The sequence below is a fragment of the Theobroma cacao genome, chromosome 1, assembly GCF_053813885.1.
Source record: "Theobroma cacao isolate CCN51 chromosome 1, ASM5381388v1, whole genome shotgun sequence".
NCBI lineage: Eukaryota > Viridiplantae > Streptophyta > Magnoliopsida > Malvales > Malvaceae > Theobroma > Theobroma cacao.
In genome coordinates, this window is record NC_142639.1 from 4,627,097 (window position 1) to 4,642,754 (window position 15,658).

Consider the following 15,658-nt stretch of genomic DNA (forward strand, 5'->3'; position numbering starts at 1 on the left):
GGAGGATATCACAATCCTTGCATAGACGTGAATCTCACATTGTCAAGATAATGCTTCCAACAAGTTGAGCTACAAAGCCTCACATTGTAGAGAAACTTCCAGCGGGAAGTAAAGGAGAATGTTATGGTCCTTGAGAGAAACTCCCAATGGGAAGTGAGGAAGGATGTTATAGTCCTAAAGATAGGAGCCATGAATTCCACATCAACTATGTACTAGAATTAAAGTTCACATCACTTTCAACCTATAAGGCCTCTTTTGTGGGATCAAACTGTGAAGCCAACGGGTTAAAACGGATAATACCTCATAGGAGTTAGTGTGGACCGTGACAATTGGTATCAAAGCATACTCTAAATACTAGCGATGTGTTACAAATGATAGTGGGCTCTTGTTGAAGTGGGAGAGGATATCACGGTCCTCGCGTGGATGTGAATCTCACATCATTGAAATAATGCTCATAACTGGTTGAGTTATAAAGTCTCACATCGAAGAGAAACTCCTAACGGGAAGTAAAGGAGGATGTCATGGTCCTAGAGAGAATCCCCCAACAGGGAGTAAAGGAGGATGTCATGGTCTCAAATAGGAGATCCATAAATCTCATATCAGTTATGTACTATAGTGATATTGAGAATAAAAAGGTTCATGTTACCTTCAACCTGTGAGATGCTTTTTGTGAGACAAAATTATGAGGCCAGTAGGTCAAAGTAGACAATACCTCACAGGAGTTGGTGTAGACCGTGATAATTGATATCAGACTAGACTCTAACTACTAACGATATGTCACTGAGAACAGTAGGCACTTATTGAATTGAGGGAAGATGTCACAGTCCTTGCATGGACATGAATCTCACATAATCGAGATAATATTCTTAGCGAGTTGACCTACAAAATCTCACATCGAGATAAGGGTTTACATCACCTTCAACTTATGAGGCGCTTTTCATGGGACAAAGCTGTGAAATCAGCAAGTCAAAGCAGACAATATCTCACAGGAATTAGTATAGACCGTGACACCCATGTTGTAGTGTAACACATAGGCAATGCTTGAGAGTTTCAATAACAAGCTACTAATGTCAAAGCGAACAAGATCTCACAGGGATTGATATATATCGTGACACCTATGTTGTAGTGTAACACATAAGCAATGTTTGAGAGTTTCAATAGCAAGCTACTAATATAAACTCTCTCCCTAAAAAATTAATTTAATATCATATGAGTCAATGACTCATTTATCAGATATTAAACTAATAAAAACAAATTCTACACTTAATCTTCGCCAAGAGGCCGAAAAAAGTATGCTTAATTTTGTTACTTGATGCAACTTTATATGTCGTCTCGTACCGTTGTTTGTCATGCCTAACAGCTGTGGGACTTTAGGTAATGCTCATAAAACAATAAAAACACCTAGCTTTGAAGCTCTCCCAACGTTCACGTTCTTATGCTACGTACTTTAACCCTGGATAATGACAAGGAAAGGAGATGAATTTGTGCTAGAAACAATAAGTTATAGTTTCACTACCAAATGGCAGCCTTTGTATTTCATAGAGGATCAAGTTCCTCGTGAGAGGTCTTTGGACATGGCAATTATTGAAAAGATTCATTAATGGGTCCATATTGTTTTGCAAAACTTTTGAACATCTAAGCGGATGCCACCAAGTGGGAATTTATAATGCCAAAAAAAAAAATACTCTACTTCTTCTTCCACGGAAGGGAAAGTTTTACTCGTGGAAAAATGTCACTCTTGGTTGGACTGACACATGATAATTACCCATTATGGTCTTTGTCCTGGGTGGCAGTATATTTGTACTAAAATTTAGTCAAATTAAAAGTTTTATTTTATCCTTAATGGAGATCAAGATAATAGATAAAAAAAAAAAAATTGAAAGCTTTGTTTTTGTTGTTTTGACAGCGGAGAGGGTGACTTGAAACGCTTTCCTTGTGCCATTGCAGTGTAGCATTAAGCAATTTGAGTTTACATGTTTGAGACCCAGTCCGACAAAGCCAATCCAGCCCACCGATATTTGGGCTCAAGGGAGATCCAATACAGGGAAATAGCGCAAAATCATTTAAGCTAAAATGTGAATATAATCTGATCAAACTGCAACAGTAACAATTCTAACTCTAATAAAACTGCCATCTTCTTGTTCAATTTGCATGTCAATCTCTTCTTCATTTCTTTTTTTTTATTTTTCTTTAAAAATTAAATATTATTTTGAAAATAAGTAAATTTTAAAATTTAAAATTCTAAAATTTAATATTTATAAATTTAAAAATACTTATTTTGAAAAAAAAAATTAAACTTTTATATTGACATATTTATAAAATAATATTTTGTAATTAAGTGATAATATATAAATATTATAAACTAACATTATATCAAATATAATATTTTTTAAATTATTATCATTGTCAACGTGACATTCCAGTAAAGGAAATAAATAAATTATTGAGTATTGACAAAAATAACTAACTGTATCCAATATCCATTAAAAAAAATATAATTGATCCCGAGGAACCAATTAAGCAAACGACTTAAGTGAAATAAAATAACATTATAAAGCAAGAGACTTGAAGTACATGTTAGTGTTTAAAAGCCCGATGCCTATAACTATGCATTTAATGTAGATGAAAATTTCCAACTAATACATTTTATAAAAATGTTCATTTATGAATCATGTGCACACATGGCCTGATTTATTGGGTTGCTAGAGTTGCCACGTGGTTATTTTTTATTTGTGCCAAAATATAGAAGTAGCTGCATGTTTTGGTCACCCAAAAAAAGAAAAGAAAAAACAACGCGATTGGGTTAGTGGGATTGTGCGCATTGAGTTGTGTCCGAATTGGTCTTATGTTTCAATTAGAGTTTAAATTATGGACGGATGATCTTAAAAGTTAACAGTTTAAGTATCCAATAAAAAATCACCATCTCGCATTTTGTTAATAACCCTCATTCAGTTTATTATCATTTATATTAAGGAAAATGATCTATAAAATCAAGTAAAACGGCACCGTAGCTTGTAGATGATAGGAATTAAACTTAAATATTTAATAGGTGGAAATTGTCAGGTGGACAGAAAGGTGGCAGTTGAGCAGCTTGCCAATCTGCCAACTACATTTCATTAATTTCTTACTTTGTTTTCTTTTTTCTCTCTCTAGGTATTTATTGTTTCAGTTTCCATTCACCCCCATTCCTCTGTATAACTTGCTCTACTCTGTAGCTAAGCTAGGCCTTTTGTTCGTACAAGTCAATTCTCTCTCTTTTCGCTGTGTTTCGAAGTGTCCTATCTGTCATGGCCACCCTTTTCGCTGCTCTCAGGCGCCTCTACCTTTCCATCTACAATTGGACCGTCTTCATCGGCTGGCAAGCATGCTCAGATCCCACTCTCTTATTCTCTCAATTTTCCACTTCAAATTTTGAAATTTCTTAGTTTACTTTTTCAGGTTTCAGGTTCTGTTTTTGGCGTTGAAGTCGTTGAAAGAATCGGGCCATGAACATGTCTACAATGCCGTTGAAAAGCCTCTCCTTCTCGCCCAATCCGCCGCCGCTTTAGAGGTTCCTTTGTTCTTCACTCTGGTTACTTTCACTGAATTTTCTTTCCACGTGCATCAGTAAAATTGACTGTCTTTCTTTTAACAGATTCTTCACGGTTTAATAGGTGAGCGCTCTGTTCTTCTTCCTATTGTAATTTGTAATTCTTGAGCTAATTTGATTTCGAAAAAAATCAATTTTGAATTTTGTTTTGTTAATTTTTGAAGGTCTGGTTAGGTCGCCAGTGTCATCAACTCTGCCACAAGTAGGATCAAGATTGTATTTAACTTGGGGAATTTTATGGAGTTTTCCTGAGGTAAAACCCAAAAAGAATAAATCTTATATTTACCATCTTTACTTTTATATCTCATCTTAATTTTTAGTTAAAATTAAAATGGTGATCGTGATTGCCAGATTCGGACCCACATTCTTGTTAGCTCGTTGGTCATCAGTTGGTCCATAACAGAGGTAGAATTGATTGAATTCTGCTTTTCCTTTTTTGTCCACACGTGTAGTTAAAATTAGCAACTGTAACTGGTGATGATCGCAAGTTGAAACAGAATGAAAAAAATTACTCTGCATTTGTTGGTCAATGTTTTTGTTGTTGGGCTTGAGGTCTTATTGGCAGTGTTTAGAGTAAAAGATAGAAAGAGCTTCCCTGCATGTAATCTTATTTAGTTTTATCTTTTGAGGCGTTTTGTTGGTTAAGTTAATAAGTTAAGACTGCTATTTCTAACTAGGAATAGGAGCTTATTTCCAAATTCATGATTTTACTTTTGCTGAAGCGAGGAATGTATATAGTTGATTCTGAAGCATTTGCATTTATGTTATATTGTGCTTAGAACTGAGTATTGCTGCTTGTGCTTATTGTTTAAGTTTACTGATCATAGACTCTAGTAAGCCATTTGCTCAGAAGTAATGTTTCTCTGTGCATGAATGATGGAAAATCTCAGTATTATATAGTCCTCCGATTTTTTTATAAACATTGACACCATACTGATTTTTCTTTTTTTGTGATTTCTTGTAATTACAGATTATTCGCTATTCTTTCTTTGGCATGAAGGAGGCCTTTGGTTTTGCACCTTCATGGCATTTGTGGCTTAGGTATATAATACATGCGTGCTGGTCTCATTAACTGGAAACAAAGTGGTTGAATCCTTAAGTGGTCGTTTTGCTAATAGTCAATTTTTTTATGCAGGTACAGTTCCTTTTTGGTTTTGTATCCAACTGGCATCAGCAGTGAAGTTGGTCTGGTATATTTTGCCCTGCCATATATCAAGGTAATGAATCGATGACATATGATGCTAAAAGTCTGCTAATGTGATCTACATCACAACTACTTTCACCCCACTTTATAAGCCATGCTAAATGCTTGATATATGAGTTGAAATGGAGTTTTCTCTGTTGATGGTTATCAAATAAAGTTTTTATACTGTTCGTGTCTCATATTATTTGCTAAAGAGTGTAATTTGAATGACCAAAAGACAGTTAGAATGGTTGGTCATCTATGGGCAGAAATGAAAGTTTGCCTGTATAAACATGTGTTCTAACGTTAGCAAATTGAACATGTTTAAATGTTGAATTTAACCTCTAAATGAATAGGATAGATGACAAGGTTGTGAGACAAAAGGATGGCTTTTCTGATACAATTAGCTATTTGCTTACACTCCCCTTGCCCCTTTTTTCACTTGAAAGTTTGCAAAAGCAAAAGGATGGCTGTTCTGATACTAGCTGTTGATTTGCTTAAAACTCATTCAACTGTCTTTAGCCCTCTCCCCAATCACTTCTTAGAATTTTGTACCAATAAAAGTGGTAAAAGCATCTTCTTTATGCTCATTGATTGAACTGGTTTATCTGCAGGGTTCTGAGAAGTATTCTGTGAGAATGCCAAACAAGTGGAATTTCTCTCTTGATTACTTCTATTTAGCAATTCTTGCCCTTGGATTCTATGTCCCGGGTATGGACTTAGCATTCCTCTATTTGACATCTTTTTCCATGCTTGTTTAGATGGCTCGTCTGCAATTATTTGCTGCCACTTACTCATCTGCATGGCATAATTTGTTGCAGGTAGTCCTCACCTGTACCGTTATATGCTTGCGCAGAGGAAGAGAGCTCTTTCCAAATCGAAAAAGGAGTAGAATGGAATCAAGATGTGTAATGTTGTGTTCATTATTTATCCAAACCTTGTGCATGTATCATCTCATTCTTCTTCTTTTTCTTAATTATTGCCTGTTGCTAAAGTGTTCCACGATCAGCCTTCTCCTTTAATATGATGGTGTAGATGCAGATCAAATCCCAAATGGTAAGTTTCGTGGTTTGGCGTATCCTTGAACCTCCAATTTCATAACTTCCTTGTGAACTCTGCCGCTCCTAAAATTCCACTTTTGATACAAACAAAATGTCATTGAACCCATCTGTTTAAGCCTGCAAGATTAATTGTAATGGACTGGGAAGCTGCAAGTTTTTAGAAAGACTCAAAATTGGGACCTAGCTTCCTTCCAACTTGGGAGTGGACCTGAGCTGGATTGAAATTTGAACATAGTTCAGCTTGTTGTCAAGCCTGTTCGAACTCTAGATTTTGCAAGCCCAAGATTTGGTGGGCTGTATGTGAGAGTAACATAGCCGGCAACATTGTCATTGTGGCTTTAAAAATGTCTAGTCTTATCTCTAAGGATTTTTTCCTCTTTCAGATTATGTTAAAATTAAGATCATGAACGCGATCAGAGACATTATGCCAATGCTTTGAATAAAACCAAGGCGAATATGTTAATATTCAGTCAACATACAAGTGTGTTCCCTTCCAATATGCACAATTTGTCAACCCCAATCTTTTGGGAAAAGCTGTTCGGTAGAATCTTCTAATCAATTGAAAAGAAATTGACATGAAGATCAGAAAGTTGTCCAAATCTGCTGCAATCTTGGAACGGAATGTAATGGAAAATTTTAACAACTTTAGTACGTGCGAGTCATGTGTTTTAGTATGATCTCAAAGTTAGTTCGATCCAAATGACCTATTCCTCCTTGGCTAGACTCAGAACAAGAATGGATTGGATTCTGGGACAAGCGAGCCCGAATGCTTGTCGAAACTCATTATTTTTTCCTGTATATGATACGTTTTCGTTCCCTTGTGTATAATACGAGTTTAGCTCCATAGATGGGGAAGTCTTGAAAATTGTAAACAAGGCATGAATTAGTCTAGTAATTAAGGATTAATTAAGGATTCAATTGGAAGTGACCTAATCAACTAATCAAGATAACTGATCAAGTTAGGTAATATAGAAAAACAAGATTACATTGCAAGGTTGTCGGTAGATAGGAGATTGGTTTAGAGGTCTGTAAATTCAAACCGAATTGAAGTGAGTTCGATTAATTCGATGTTCAGTTATTTGGATTAAATATGTTCAATTACAACGATTTAATCAGTTCGATATTTTATTTAGAAAATTTCCAACCGAACTAATCGAAGTGGAAAATGCTTATATAAAAAGAGTTAATTTTATTAATTACACAAGTCTTTTTTCAAAGAAATTTCAACTTTTATTATAATTAAGGAGTGAAGAAATTATACTTAGAATCATGTGAATTTAAGCTCAAGCAAGTAAATCAAATATTGTTTAATATCAAACATATATCTAATTTTAGAATATTTTTCATAAGTTTGATTTGTGGTAATCAAACTGAACTAATCAAAATAGTTTGATTTTTGATTTTTCCATTCAGTTTCGGTTTTTATAGAAGAGGTTTGATTTTTTCAATTTTGATAAATTCAGAATCAAACTAACCATTCAATCTCTTTGCACACCCCTAGATTTGTTCACCAAAAAAGAAAGAAGAGAGTAGGCTGAGCAACTCTGTATCTGTGAAGTAAAAGAGAAATATAGTGCTGCCTAGGTTCGATTTATTTAAGGATAACAAACTTTTTCGCTTATTTGCATCCCTAATTTTCTCTCGATTCCTTGCTCATCATATTTGATTCTATCCGCAACTTAAGACGTTATGCAAATACGTCCATAAAAAAAAAAAAACCTTAACCAAAATAATCAAAATTGTTAAAGCAAACATTTAGTTCTAATAATCTCAGAAGGAAAACGTAATTATCAATAAATATATTCATAATTATATCTTACATGATGTTCAGTTATCCAGTGCCAATGCCACAGCACTATAGTTGCTTAGCAGGATGAATTAAAAAAGTGCCTTGGCAAAGCTAAGATTTTTGGATGAGTTGCTTCAATTACGAGATACTACAATTAGAAGGATAGGAAAGGGACGCCATTGAGTGCTTTAAGCCAAGTATCATGTTCCAAATTTGGTCTTTCAAAGTTACACATTAAACTTTTATACCCACATACATCAAGAGGTTAGCTTTGCATTTCATTAATTTCAAGTCAATTATATCTTGCTAGCAAGTTGATCTCCTCCAACCTTTCGCAATTAACCAGAATATGGTAACCTGCAAAAGATCAAGACAAACTGTTTTGAGAAAAAAGAAATGGATTTGGCATTGCTTTTACAGTGATTATACAGTTGTATATACGTGCATGTCCGCCGGTACATTGCTACAATGCTACTCACCCTAGCTTCAAGGACGTATCGGAGCTTTCATAGTCATGTGGAGTTCCATTAGAGGCACAAACGTTGGTCACAGACTCTGATGACTGGCCATCCTCGCCAACCACAATCTCTGAATCACTAGCAATTTGTTTTCGGCCATTGAATATCTGCAACACCTTCAGTGATGAATGCTTATAGCTACTAACAAGTATACAAGCATCAAATAATAGAAGAAGGAGGGAGAACCATACTTGCAGCTTCAATCGTTCGTTTTCTTCCATCAAATGCATTCCCTGCATGTTTAGAGACAGAAATTGCTGAAATATAGCTATAAGGTATTTGAGTAAACATCACCTACAAAGTTACATGATTCCATACTTCTAAAACTTTATGTTTAATAAGAACGGGCTTCACCATTGTTCATAGCATTTTTCCTCCATAGCCAGTAAAAGAATTTTTATTGGATATATTTATTGCAAGTTCAATTAGTTAAGAAGTCTCTCCATGCACCTAAAAATTGGAATAAATGTATACCAAGATGAACTAGAATCTGATTAATTGTACAGACAAACATAAGATTGTTTGCTGATCTATGCACAAATGAGTATGTGTACAATTGCCTACCTTTGTCCTTCAAACTTAACTTTCTCCTAAGCATTATTATTTAATTGATTATGCCAAGTCGTAGACAGTATTATAAATATAGAGACATGAATTTAATTCCATGATGACAGTTACTATAAGCCACGCTATTTATATATGTACTTCCTCCTTTTTGTCAGTCTCAGGATGTAGGTTACAATGTAATGTACTGACCTTTCTTTGAAGGTCATTGATTTCTCTCATAATCTTTTGACCCTGAAATACATTTAAGAAAACAGTAATTAGAGATAAGTAGAAATGGCTACATATTAGACAAAAGTTGCAGACACTTAAAATGTATAAACCTTTTTCTCTATCACACGGCTCAATCCAGATTCCAGAGACTTTTCTAGCTGCTGTAGTTCTTCAATACTTAATCCTTGGAGTTCCTCACCCCTCATTTGCCTGTTTTAGGCCAAATCATTTTGTATCCACACACATAATATGCACAAACCAATAAGAAACAAAACAGATGCATACCTCAGCTGATGACTTTTCTCAGCTACTTCCTTACTCAGCATGGACTGGTTGCCGTTCTCTACAAGCTACGGATCAGGAAGAGGGGAAATTAATAATTCTCTATGACTGATAAACATAAGTAATGGGACTTTATATTTTCCATCAAAGGATTTGTGCCATCCCTGGTTGGATAATGATAACACAATTCATAGCTCACAAGTAAATTCTTCTATAATGTGTAGAACAGAAAAAATATATTGAAATTTTCTCAAGTCATGGTTTGATTTGTGATTCTTTCATGTGAAACAAGGGGCTCGCCAATGAAACTTGCCCCACTATTAAGTCTATTAAGAACTCCAATTTTTCATATTTAGATCCCCCAAGTAATTTTCCTCCCAATTGAGTAACTACTGAAGTAAGAACAAAAAGGGCAGAAAGAGAGGAAAGAAAACAAAATAACCTGCAACTCAAGAGATGGTTGTTCCAGCTTCTCAAGGTTCTTTGAGTGCAAGTTGTGCCTCTCTAATATCTCCTTCATGCTTCAAATTAGAGACAAAATTATCAGTTCTCTGATGTCAACCTACAGAATGTTTCATATCAGATCACTTGGGAAAAATATGTACACCAAAACTTTCAAACAATTATAGTTCCTTTCCACTGTTTCATTCCACGCTTCAATATAGGACACTAGGCTGCCATGAAAGGGAGAGAAAAGAGAAGAGGCATTTGGCTGGAAGTGTCCAATCACATTTAAGCTGTATGAGCTTTAATAGAGGCAATCATGGACAATGCAGCAACATTTGGTTTTTACCCATCAAGACAAAGATGCCAAAGACAGTTAAAGTTAAACATGTAACAACATCTAGTGATGATGATATGGCCTACAGGCTATAGAGTTACTGTTCTTGGTTTAAAAAGACAAGCCACAGCAAACCACAGCAACTCAAGTAGTATTTTATGCAGAAAATGCATGAAAAGTTAACCCTATGTAGCGTACATAATTCTAAGCAAACCAGATGGCAATATCATTCAGAAACAAATAGAAGATAACAATAGTCATTATCCACAAAAAACTTGGCTCAGATTAATTAACTATAAAGAGACCTAATTATGGTTTCAACAATATGGCCTCAATATGCGGTCAAAATTACACAAGCCATGTAATGAAGATAATTTTCATCCCATAATGCTTCTTCTACTGGAAATATTACCTATTACTATTACAGATTTAGGGTTATTTAGCAAAGGCTAGAAATACTTTGGTCCATGGCATCTGGTATGTATCTTTACATGCATTGTCTATGACTTAACAGTTAAATCTTACTGAGTGCCAGTGGTAAGGATACAAGGCGCTCTGCGCATTGAAATTTAATACTTAGAAAACAGAAAATCCTCAAATATTCATTTCTTATTAGAATGAGAAGAGTAGAAGGAAAAAATCTATATTAAAAGAAAAAGGCTATAATCAACTAACTTCTACAAACAAAATATCCTCAAAATGGCAACGACATATATATAACCAATCCATAACAGTTCTAGACAACAAGGATGCAACTTTAAACAGTGCTATTCTTTTTTCTTGGGGGAGGGTGTGGTGAAAATGAGGAAAAGGAGGGAGAACAATAGAACAGCAATAAGAATTTAAGATTCAATTCAGAAAATCTACCACTAAGAAATGCCAAGTGAAGTTGTTAAATTACTTCATTCTGCCCAACCATAAAGCTGACCATTAACTTGAGAAGACAATTTAATAAAACAATGACCAAAGTAATGAAAATGGATGGAGACATTTGACTTTTGTTGGAGATAGGAAAATAGCGTAACCACCCAAATTAAATGAATAGACAAATAAAATGCAAGAAATCTGACAGCCCAAGAATAAACAAAAATTTAACTATAAACCATAACTGAACATTACCATAGAAACAAATTACAACATCTCCATGCGGTACAAAATGTTGATGCAGTAAGCAACAAAACATATCAGTGCTATCATATCCGGCATAACTTTATAATGAATCAACCACAAGGTTATTCAAGTTAATTTCCACAGAACCAACCTTCAACTAGATGAGATTAATAATATCCATAACATACTTCCTATTGCCAAATTGACAATTTATAAAATCATGGTCGAAGATATATGGTTCTATGCTAATGGTTGGGGGGTTGGTGGGAGCTCATCTCGATATTCTATCATGATCATCTTCTTCATTTTCTAATTAGGCCCACCTTTTCTTTTGGTTCAGTACACCAAATTCTGAGACAAACAATGAACCCTTGACCAGTGCCAGTCGAAATTGACTATCTTTGTTTGCCAAACCCTTCCGAGCTTTCTGATTTTCTAAGTGGCTGGACACGATCAACCATCAACCATATTAATAGATTCTCAAGACAAGTTTCTAACATTTTTTAAATAACAACAGAATCCCCAAGCATGGAAACACGGCAAAATAAGAAAACATATATATTCTTAGATTATCACCATAGTCACGTTGACAAAATAAGAAAACAAAATATATGCGAACCAGATGCATACAGCAGCTGTCTTCTCTCCAACACTTTATGTGTAAATCAAAGTTCCTCATCAAATTTTCACAGAACTGTCACATCTTGTCATAGAAAAAGTTTTCAATGCTATTTCCGGCATTGAAACTCTGCAAGACGTTCTGATGCTTATAAACTGGGCATTCCCACGCAAACAATAAAATGGTAACTAAACAAAAAGGAGAAGCCTTCATCATGTGGTAATCTTTAAACAGAACCAGTTTCCAATCATCTACTATAAGGTTTTTTCTCTTATTAAGTAAATTAATTCGTTCAGACACACACACAGAACGAGAGAAGAGAGAGTTGAGGATAAGCAAAAAACATATACTTGCATTAAAAAGGCAGACATCTAAGTTATAATTATCCATTAGCTAAGATGACACTAATTCCCAAACAAAGAAATGGCGAAGCAAAACTAGTTCTACCATGGTCAGGGATCTATAATGATCCCAAATTGAATTTACCACTTAAAGTAGTGCTTCCTAGTTTCTGACTGCTGGTTCTTCCCGTTAGGAACTATTAGCGGATAATTATGACAACCACAAATTTATATGTAAATGCATCAGGTTAACTTGTATGAACGTCTTTTCCTTCTTGCACACTATAGTAGCATTATTGTCCAAGTACATTATAGGTGTTTCCTGTTATACTTACTGGTGCTAAAAATAAGCGCGTCAGTCCTTCAGAGACCAATGTTTGCTCACGTGAGAGCCAGAGAAAGGAAATCTCCAGTTTCAGAAATGAGAAAAAGAAGGACAAGACTCATAGAAACAAACAATGAACAACAGCATTAGAAATGTATACTAACCTTCCAACAAACCACAGTTTTTTTTTTTTATGGAAGTACAAAAGGACTGATACTCCCTCAAAAGTTTCGCTGAAGAAAATTTGTAGATTGACAAAACAAACCAAAAACACCACGGAAAAGGAGTAAACTACATAGACAATGGATCAACAAACAAATATCCCCACCTGACACTATTACAGTGTCTCTACACCAACACCACCATAAATTCAAGCTTATCTTCTTCCTGTGCAGTAACACATACAGATCCACATAAAATGATAAAAATGATAAAATACAAAATAGACGAATTCCTCATCGATATCTGAGACTTCCATTTACAATTCTGACACAAACAACAAAATATCCAACCTATAGTATACAGATACTCTCTTCCATACCCCGATAAATTTAAAACCGTTTTCATTCCCATCAAACTTACTGATTTTTATTTAAAAAAAAAAAACAAAAATCAGACGAAAGAACAAACTTCCTCCTCTCAATGATCTAAACAAGCACAGGCGTAAAAGGTAAAAACTCGTCATTTTTCTCAAAGTTCAAAACTTTGTCCCTTTTCCCACACCAAAGACTATAATTTTACAACTACAACATGATTTATACATAAAAACAATTACAAAAACAAGTGTTACAAAGAGTGAAATAAAGAGGAAGAAGGTACCTTGAGCTAGCATACTGAAAAAGCTTGCCAGTAGATGAGAAAATGACGAGAGCAACATCTGCATCACAGAGAATAGAGAGCTCCTCAGCTTTCTTAAACAACCCTCTTCTCCTTTTGGAAAACGTCACCTGCCTAGCTGTAGCGTTATCAATTTTCTTGATCTGAATCTTCTCTCTTGCCATTTTTTTTTTTTTGTTAACTTCTTCGTGTTCTTCTTTTCTCTACCTCGTGTCTTCCTAAATAAAACCACCCAAAAAAAAAAGTTGTCTTCGGTTTTTTAGAGCACTTCTCCAATCAAACTTCCATTTAGAGAATGAACCAACATCTAATCAAGTAAAACTGGAAACCCCAACAACAAAAAACAAAGAAAAGTTTCTATAAATAGAGTTAGTAATAATTAAAAAGAAAAAAAGGAAAGGTAAAAAGGGACAGGTCTGGGTTAAAATGGCGGCATTTTGCCAAATTTAGCGTCAAGTGTTCAGAGACAAAACCCTAGAAGGAAGAGAAGAAATGAAATGAAAAGGACCCAACTTGAGTTGAGATCCAAAACAAAGAACCAAAAAAAAAAAAGAAAGGCAAAAACCCCAAATTGAGTTTTTGAAAGTGGCAAAAGGAAGCCGGAAGAAGAAGAGTAAAAAATGATTGGTTAGGAAGGTATATTAATTTATTTCATATTAACTTACCAGTTTTGGTGGGTCTTTGGGTGTTGGGTTCGGTGCCAGAGGTTGTTTTTCTGTTTCCGAGCTTGTTAAAAAGCCACCAATGAAGGGTTGAGAAAGAGGCAGAAAAGGAGAGAGAGAGAGAGTGAGAGAGAGAAGGATGTGGCTTTGGCCTTTGTGGTTGTCCAAGAAAGTGTGAAAAGAAAAGACCTTTGCTTTGGTCAGGGAAAAAGGAAGACCCTTTTTAGTGAAGCGGGGAGCTTTTTCTTTCTCCTTCCTCGTCTTTTTAGCTTGACTTGCTGAAAATGGGACTGAAGGGACTGCATTTGAGTAGCAAGTTTGAACAGATGGGGCACAACTCACATATCATAAAACTATAGGGCTTTATTTATAAATTTGTGAAAATAGCAGTATTCTTATTTTTCTTCTTTTTTTTTTTTTCTATTCTTCATTTATAGGAGTACATTTTCATCAAATTTATTTTGGTTAATAGTTTTGCAAATCACAAAAGAGAAAACCTTTAAAATACTAATGACAATCACTCTCCATACATTTTTTTTGACTTTTTATTAAACATAGATACTAAGATTTTGAGATGACAATTTCTTGATTAGTTTATATATTGCTTCTTTTTTTGAAAGGTGGTTAGTTAATATATTGATGAACATCAATTGTTTTCTTAAGATTGAAACACAAAACATTCAAATCACAAATAAAAATTAAAAGAGAACAAATTTTAAATATTGCAAAATTTGCATATTTTCTCTTTTCTACTTCCTTTTTTTCCTTCTTTTTCACTAGTTTACCTTCTTTCCTCCTTGATTTGAAAATGACATCCGTTAATCTTAAAGCACTATTATAAAATTTAATACATCTACCTTATCCAAGCCTGATTAACAATATCATATTAAATTTTGAATCCATTTATTTAGTTAAAAATGTTGAAAGTACTTTGACTGAATCCAATTTCAATAATAAAAAATAAAGTTTAATCATCTTAATGTATTTTATTAATCAAAATTTGAGTTAATAAATTCAAAAAGTAATTTATATATTTAAAAATATGTTATATTTGATGCACTGTCAGTATATAGCTTCTATATGTTATAAGCTCAGCAAAATGTGCCACCTCATTAAAATAAAAAATTATAAAGATTTAAAATTAAATATTAAAAAGCTTATAATAACTAATTAAACAAAAAATAAAATATTTTCATTTTTCTATCTCTCTCAACCGATCCTTTTCTTGTTCTCCTTCTCTCTCCAACTCCGTCATCTTCTTCTTCCATTAAAATTGGGTTTTGTAAAATTCTGCAAATTTAAGAGCAAATTTTAGATTATTTTCTTATTCTTTTGAAAACTTAAGAGAAATTAAGGAAATATACTTTCCAAAAAATAAAATTGAAGAAACAAGATTCAAATAAACAAACCTTATTAGTAGAATTTTATTAAGTTAACAATTTTGCTTCTAAATAACAAGATTAAGCCAAAAAATTTTCTTTTCCTGTAAGCCATTTCCCACATCTCTTTGCTGTTATGTTGCAAAGGGGAATTCACTTTCACTAAAATACGTTGATTTTGAAACCCTTGTAAAATGGTCAGTAACATCCCATCTAAACATGATTGATCTTCAATTAAAATCTTGAAAAGATGGAATTTAGTTAAAAGTTAAAATGGTTATGTAACATAGTATGAACAATGATTTTGGTTCAAATACCAAAAAGCATATGATTTGGTTTAACATCTCATATTTAAACTTATTAGCATTTTAGATTTTAGTAAAATGGATAAATAACACCTTAAAA

General features: G+C 34.0%; 2 protein-coding genes and 1 non-coding gene across 4 annotated transcripts; 1 reads left to right on the forward strand and 2 right to left on the reverse strand.

The window, feature by feature from the left end:
• Positions 1-1,104: 1,104 nt before the first annotated feature.
• On the reverse strand, positions 1,105-1,294 carry LOC148764449 (U2 spliceosomal RNA). Its single transcript, XR_016024377.1, has one exon. It is a non-coding gene; the product is annotated as a U2 spliceosomal RNA (small nuclear RNA).
• Positions 1,295-3,150: 1,856 nt separating this feature from the next.
• PAS2 (Protein-tyrosine phosphatase-like, PTPLA) lies at positions 3,151-5,850 on the forward strand. Its single transcript, XM_007047732.3, has 9 exons — positions 3,151-3,358; positions 3,439-3,550; positions 3,635-3,653; positions 3,754-3,842; positions 3,941-3,994; positions 4,560-4,630; positions 4,725-4,806; positions 5,387-5,483; positions 5,594-5,850. The coding sequence occupies exons 1-9, from the start codon at positions 3,288-3,290 to the stop codon at positions 5,662-5,664; spliced, it is 666 nt and encodes a 221-aa protein (XP_007047794.1). The 5' UTR covers positions 3,151-3,287; the 3' UTR covers positions 5,665-5,850.
• A 1,753-nt stretch (positions 5,851-7,603) lies between these two features.
• Positions 7,604-14,162, reverse strand: SVP (K-box region and MADS-box transcription factor family protein). 2 transcript variants are annotated; one of them, XM_018119834.2, is made up of 9 exons: positions 13,878-14,162; positions 13,195-13,430; positions 9,642-9,720; positions 9,203-9,267; positions 9,028-9,127; positions 8,897-8,938; positions 8,332-8,373; positions 8,102-8,256; positions 7,604-7,979 (listed from the first exon to the last, which is right to left on the reverse strand). In XM_018119834.2, exons 2-9 carry the CDS (start codon positions 13,374-13,376, stop codon positions 7,961-7,963), a joined length of 684 nt encoding a protein of 227 aa, XP_017975323.2. In that variant the 5' UTR covers positions 13,377-13,430; positions 13,878-14,162; the 3' UTR covers positions 7,604-7,960. The 2 variants fall into 2 exon arrangements, with proteins under 2 accessions (XP_017975323.2, XP_007047796.2); XM_007047734.3 differs by having other exon boundaries at positions 8,102-8,247; positions 13,878-14,160.
• Between the last annotated feature and the right edge of the window lie 1,496 nt (positions 14,163-15,658).

What these genes read in the sequence shown, in the direction of transcription:
- PAS2 (XM_007047732.3), top strand. Translation starts at nt 3,288, where the DNA reads ATGGCCACCCTTTTCGCTGCTCTCAGGCGCCTCTACCTTTCCATCTAC. An exon ending in TCATGGCATTTGTGGCTTAG is followed by an intron (nt 4,631 to 4,724) that starts GTATATAATACA and finishes TTTTTTATGCAG; the next exon opens with GTACAGTTCCTTTTTGGTTT. An exon ending in CCTTGGATTCTATGTCCCGG is followed by an intron (nt 5,484 to 5,593) that starts GTATGGACTTAG and finishes AATTTGTTGCAG; the next exon opens with GTAGTCCTCACCTGTACCGT.
- SVP (XM_018119834.2), bottom strand. Translation starts at nt 13,376, where the DNA reads ATGGCAAGAGAGAAGATTCAGATCAAGAAAATTGATAACGCTACAGCT. An exon ending in TTTCAGTATGCTAGCTCAAG is followed by an intron (nt 9,721 to 13,194) that starts GTACCTTCTTCC and finishes TCTAATTTGAAG; the next exon opens with CATGAAGGAGATATTAGAGA. An exon ending in ACGAACGATTGAAGCTGCAA is followed by an intron (nt 8,257 to 8,331) that starts GTATGGTTCTCC and finishes TCATCACTGAAG; the next exon opens with GTGTTGCAGATATTCAATGG.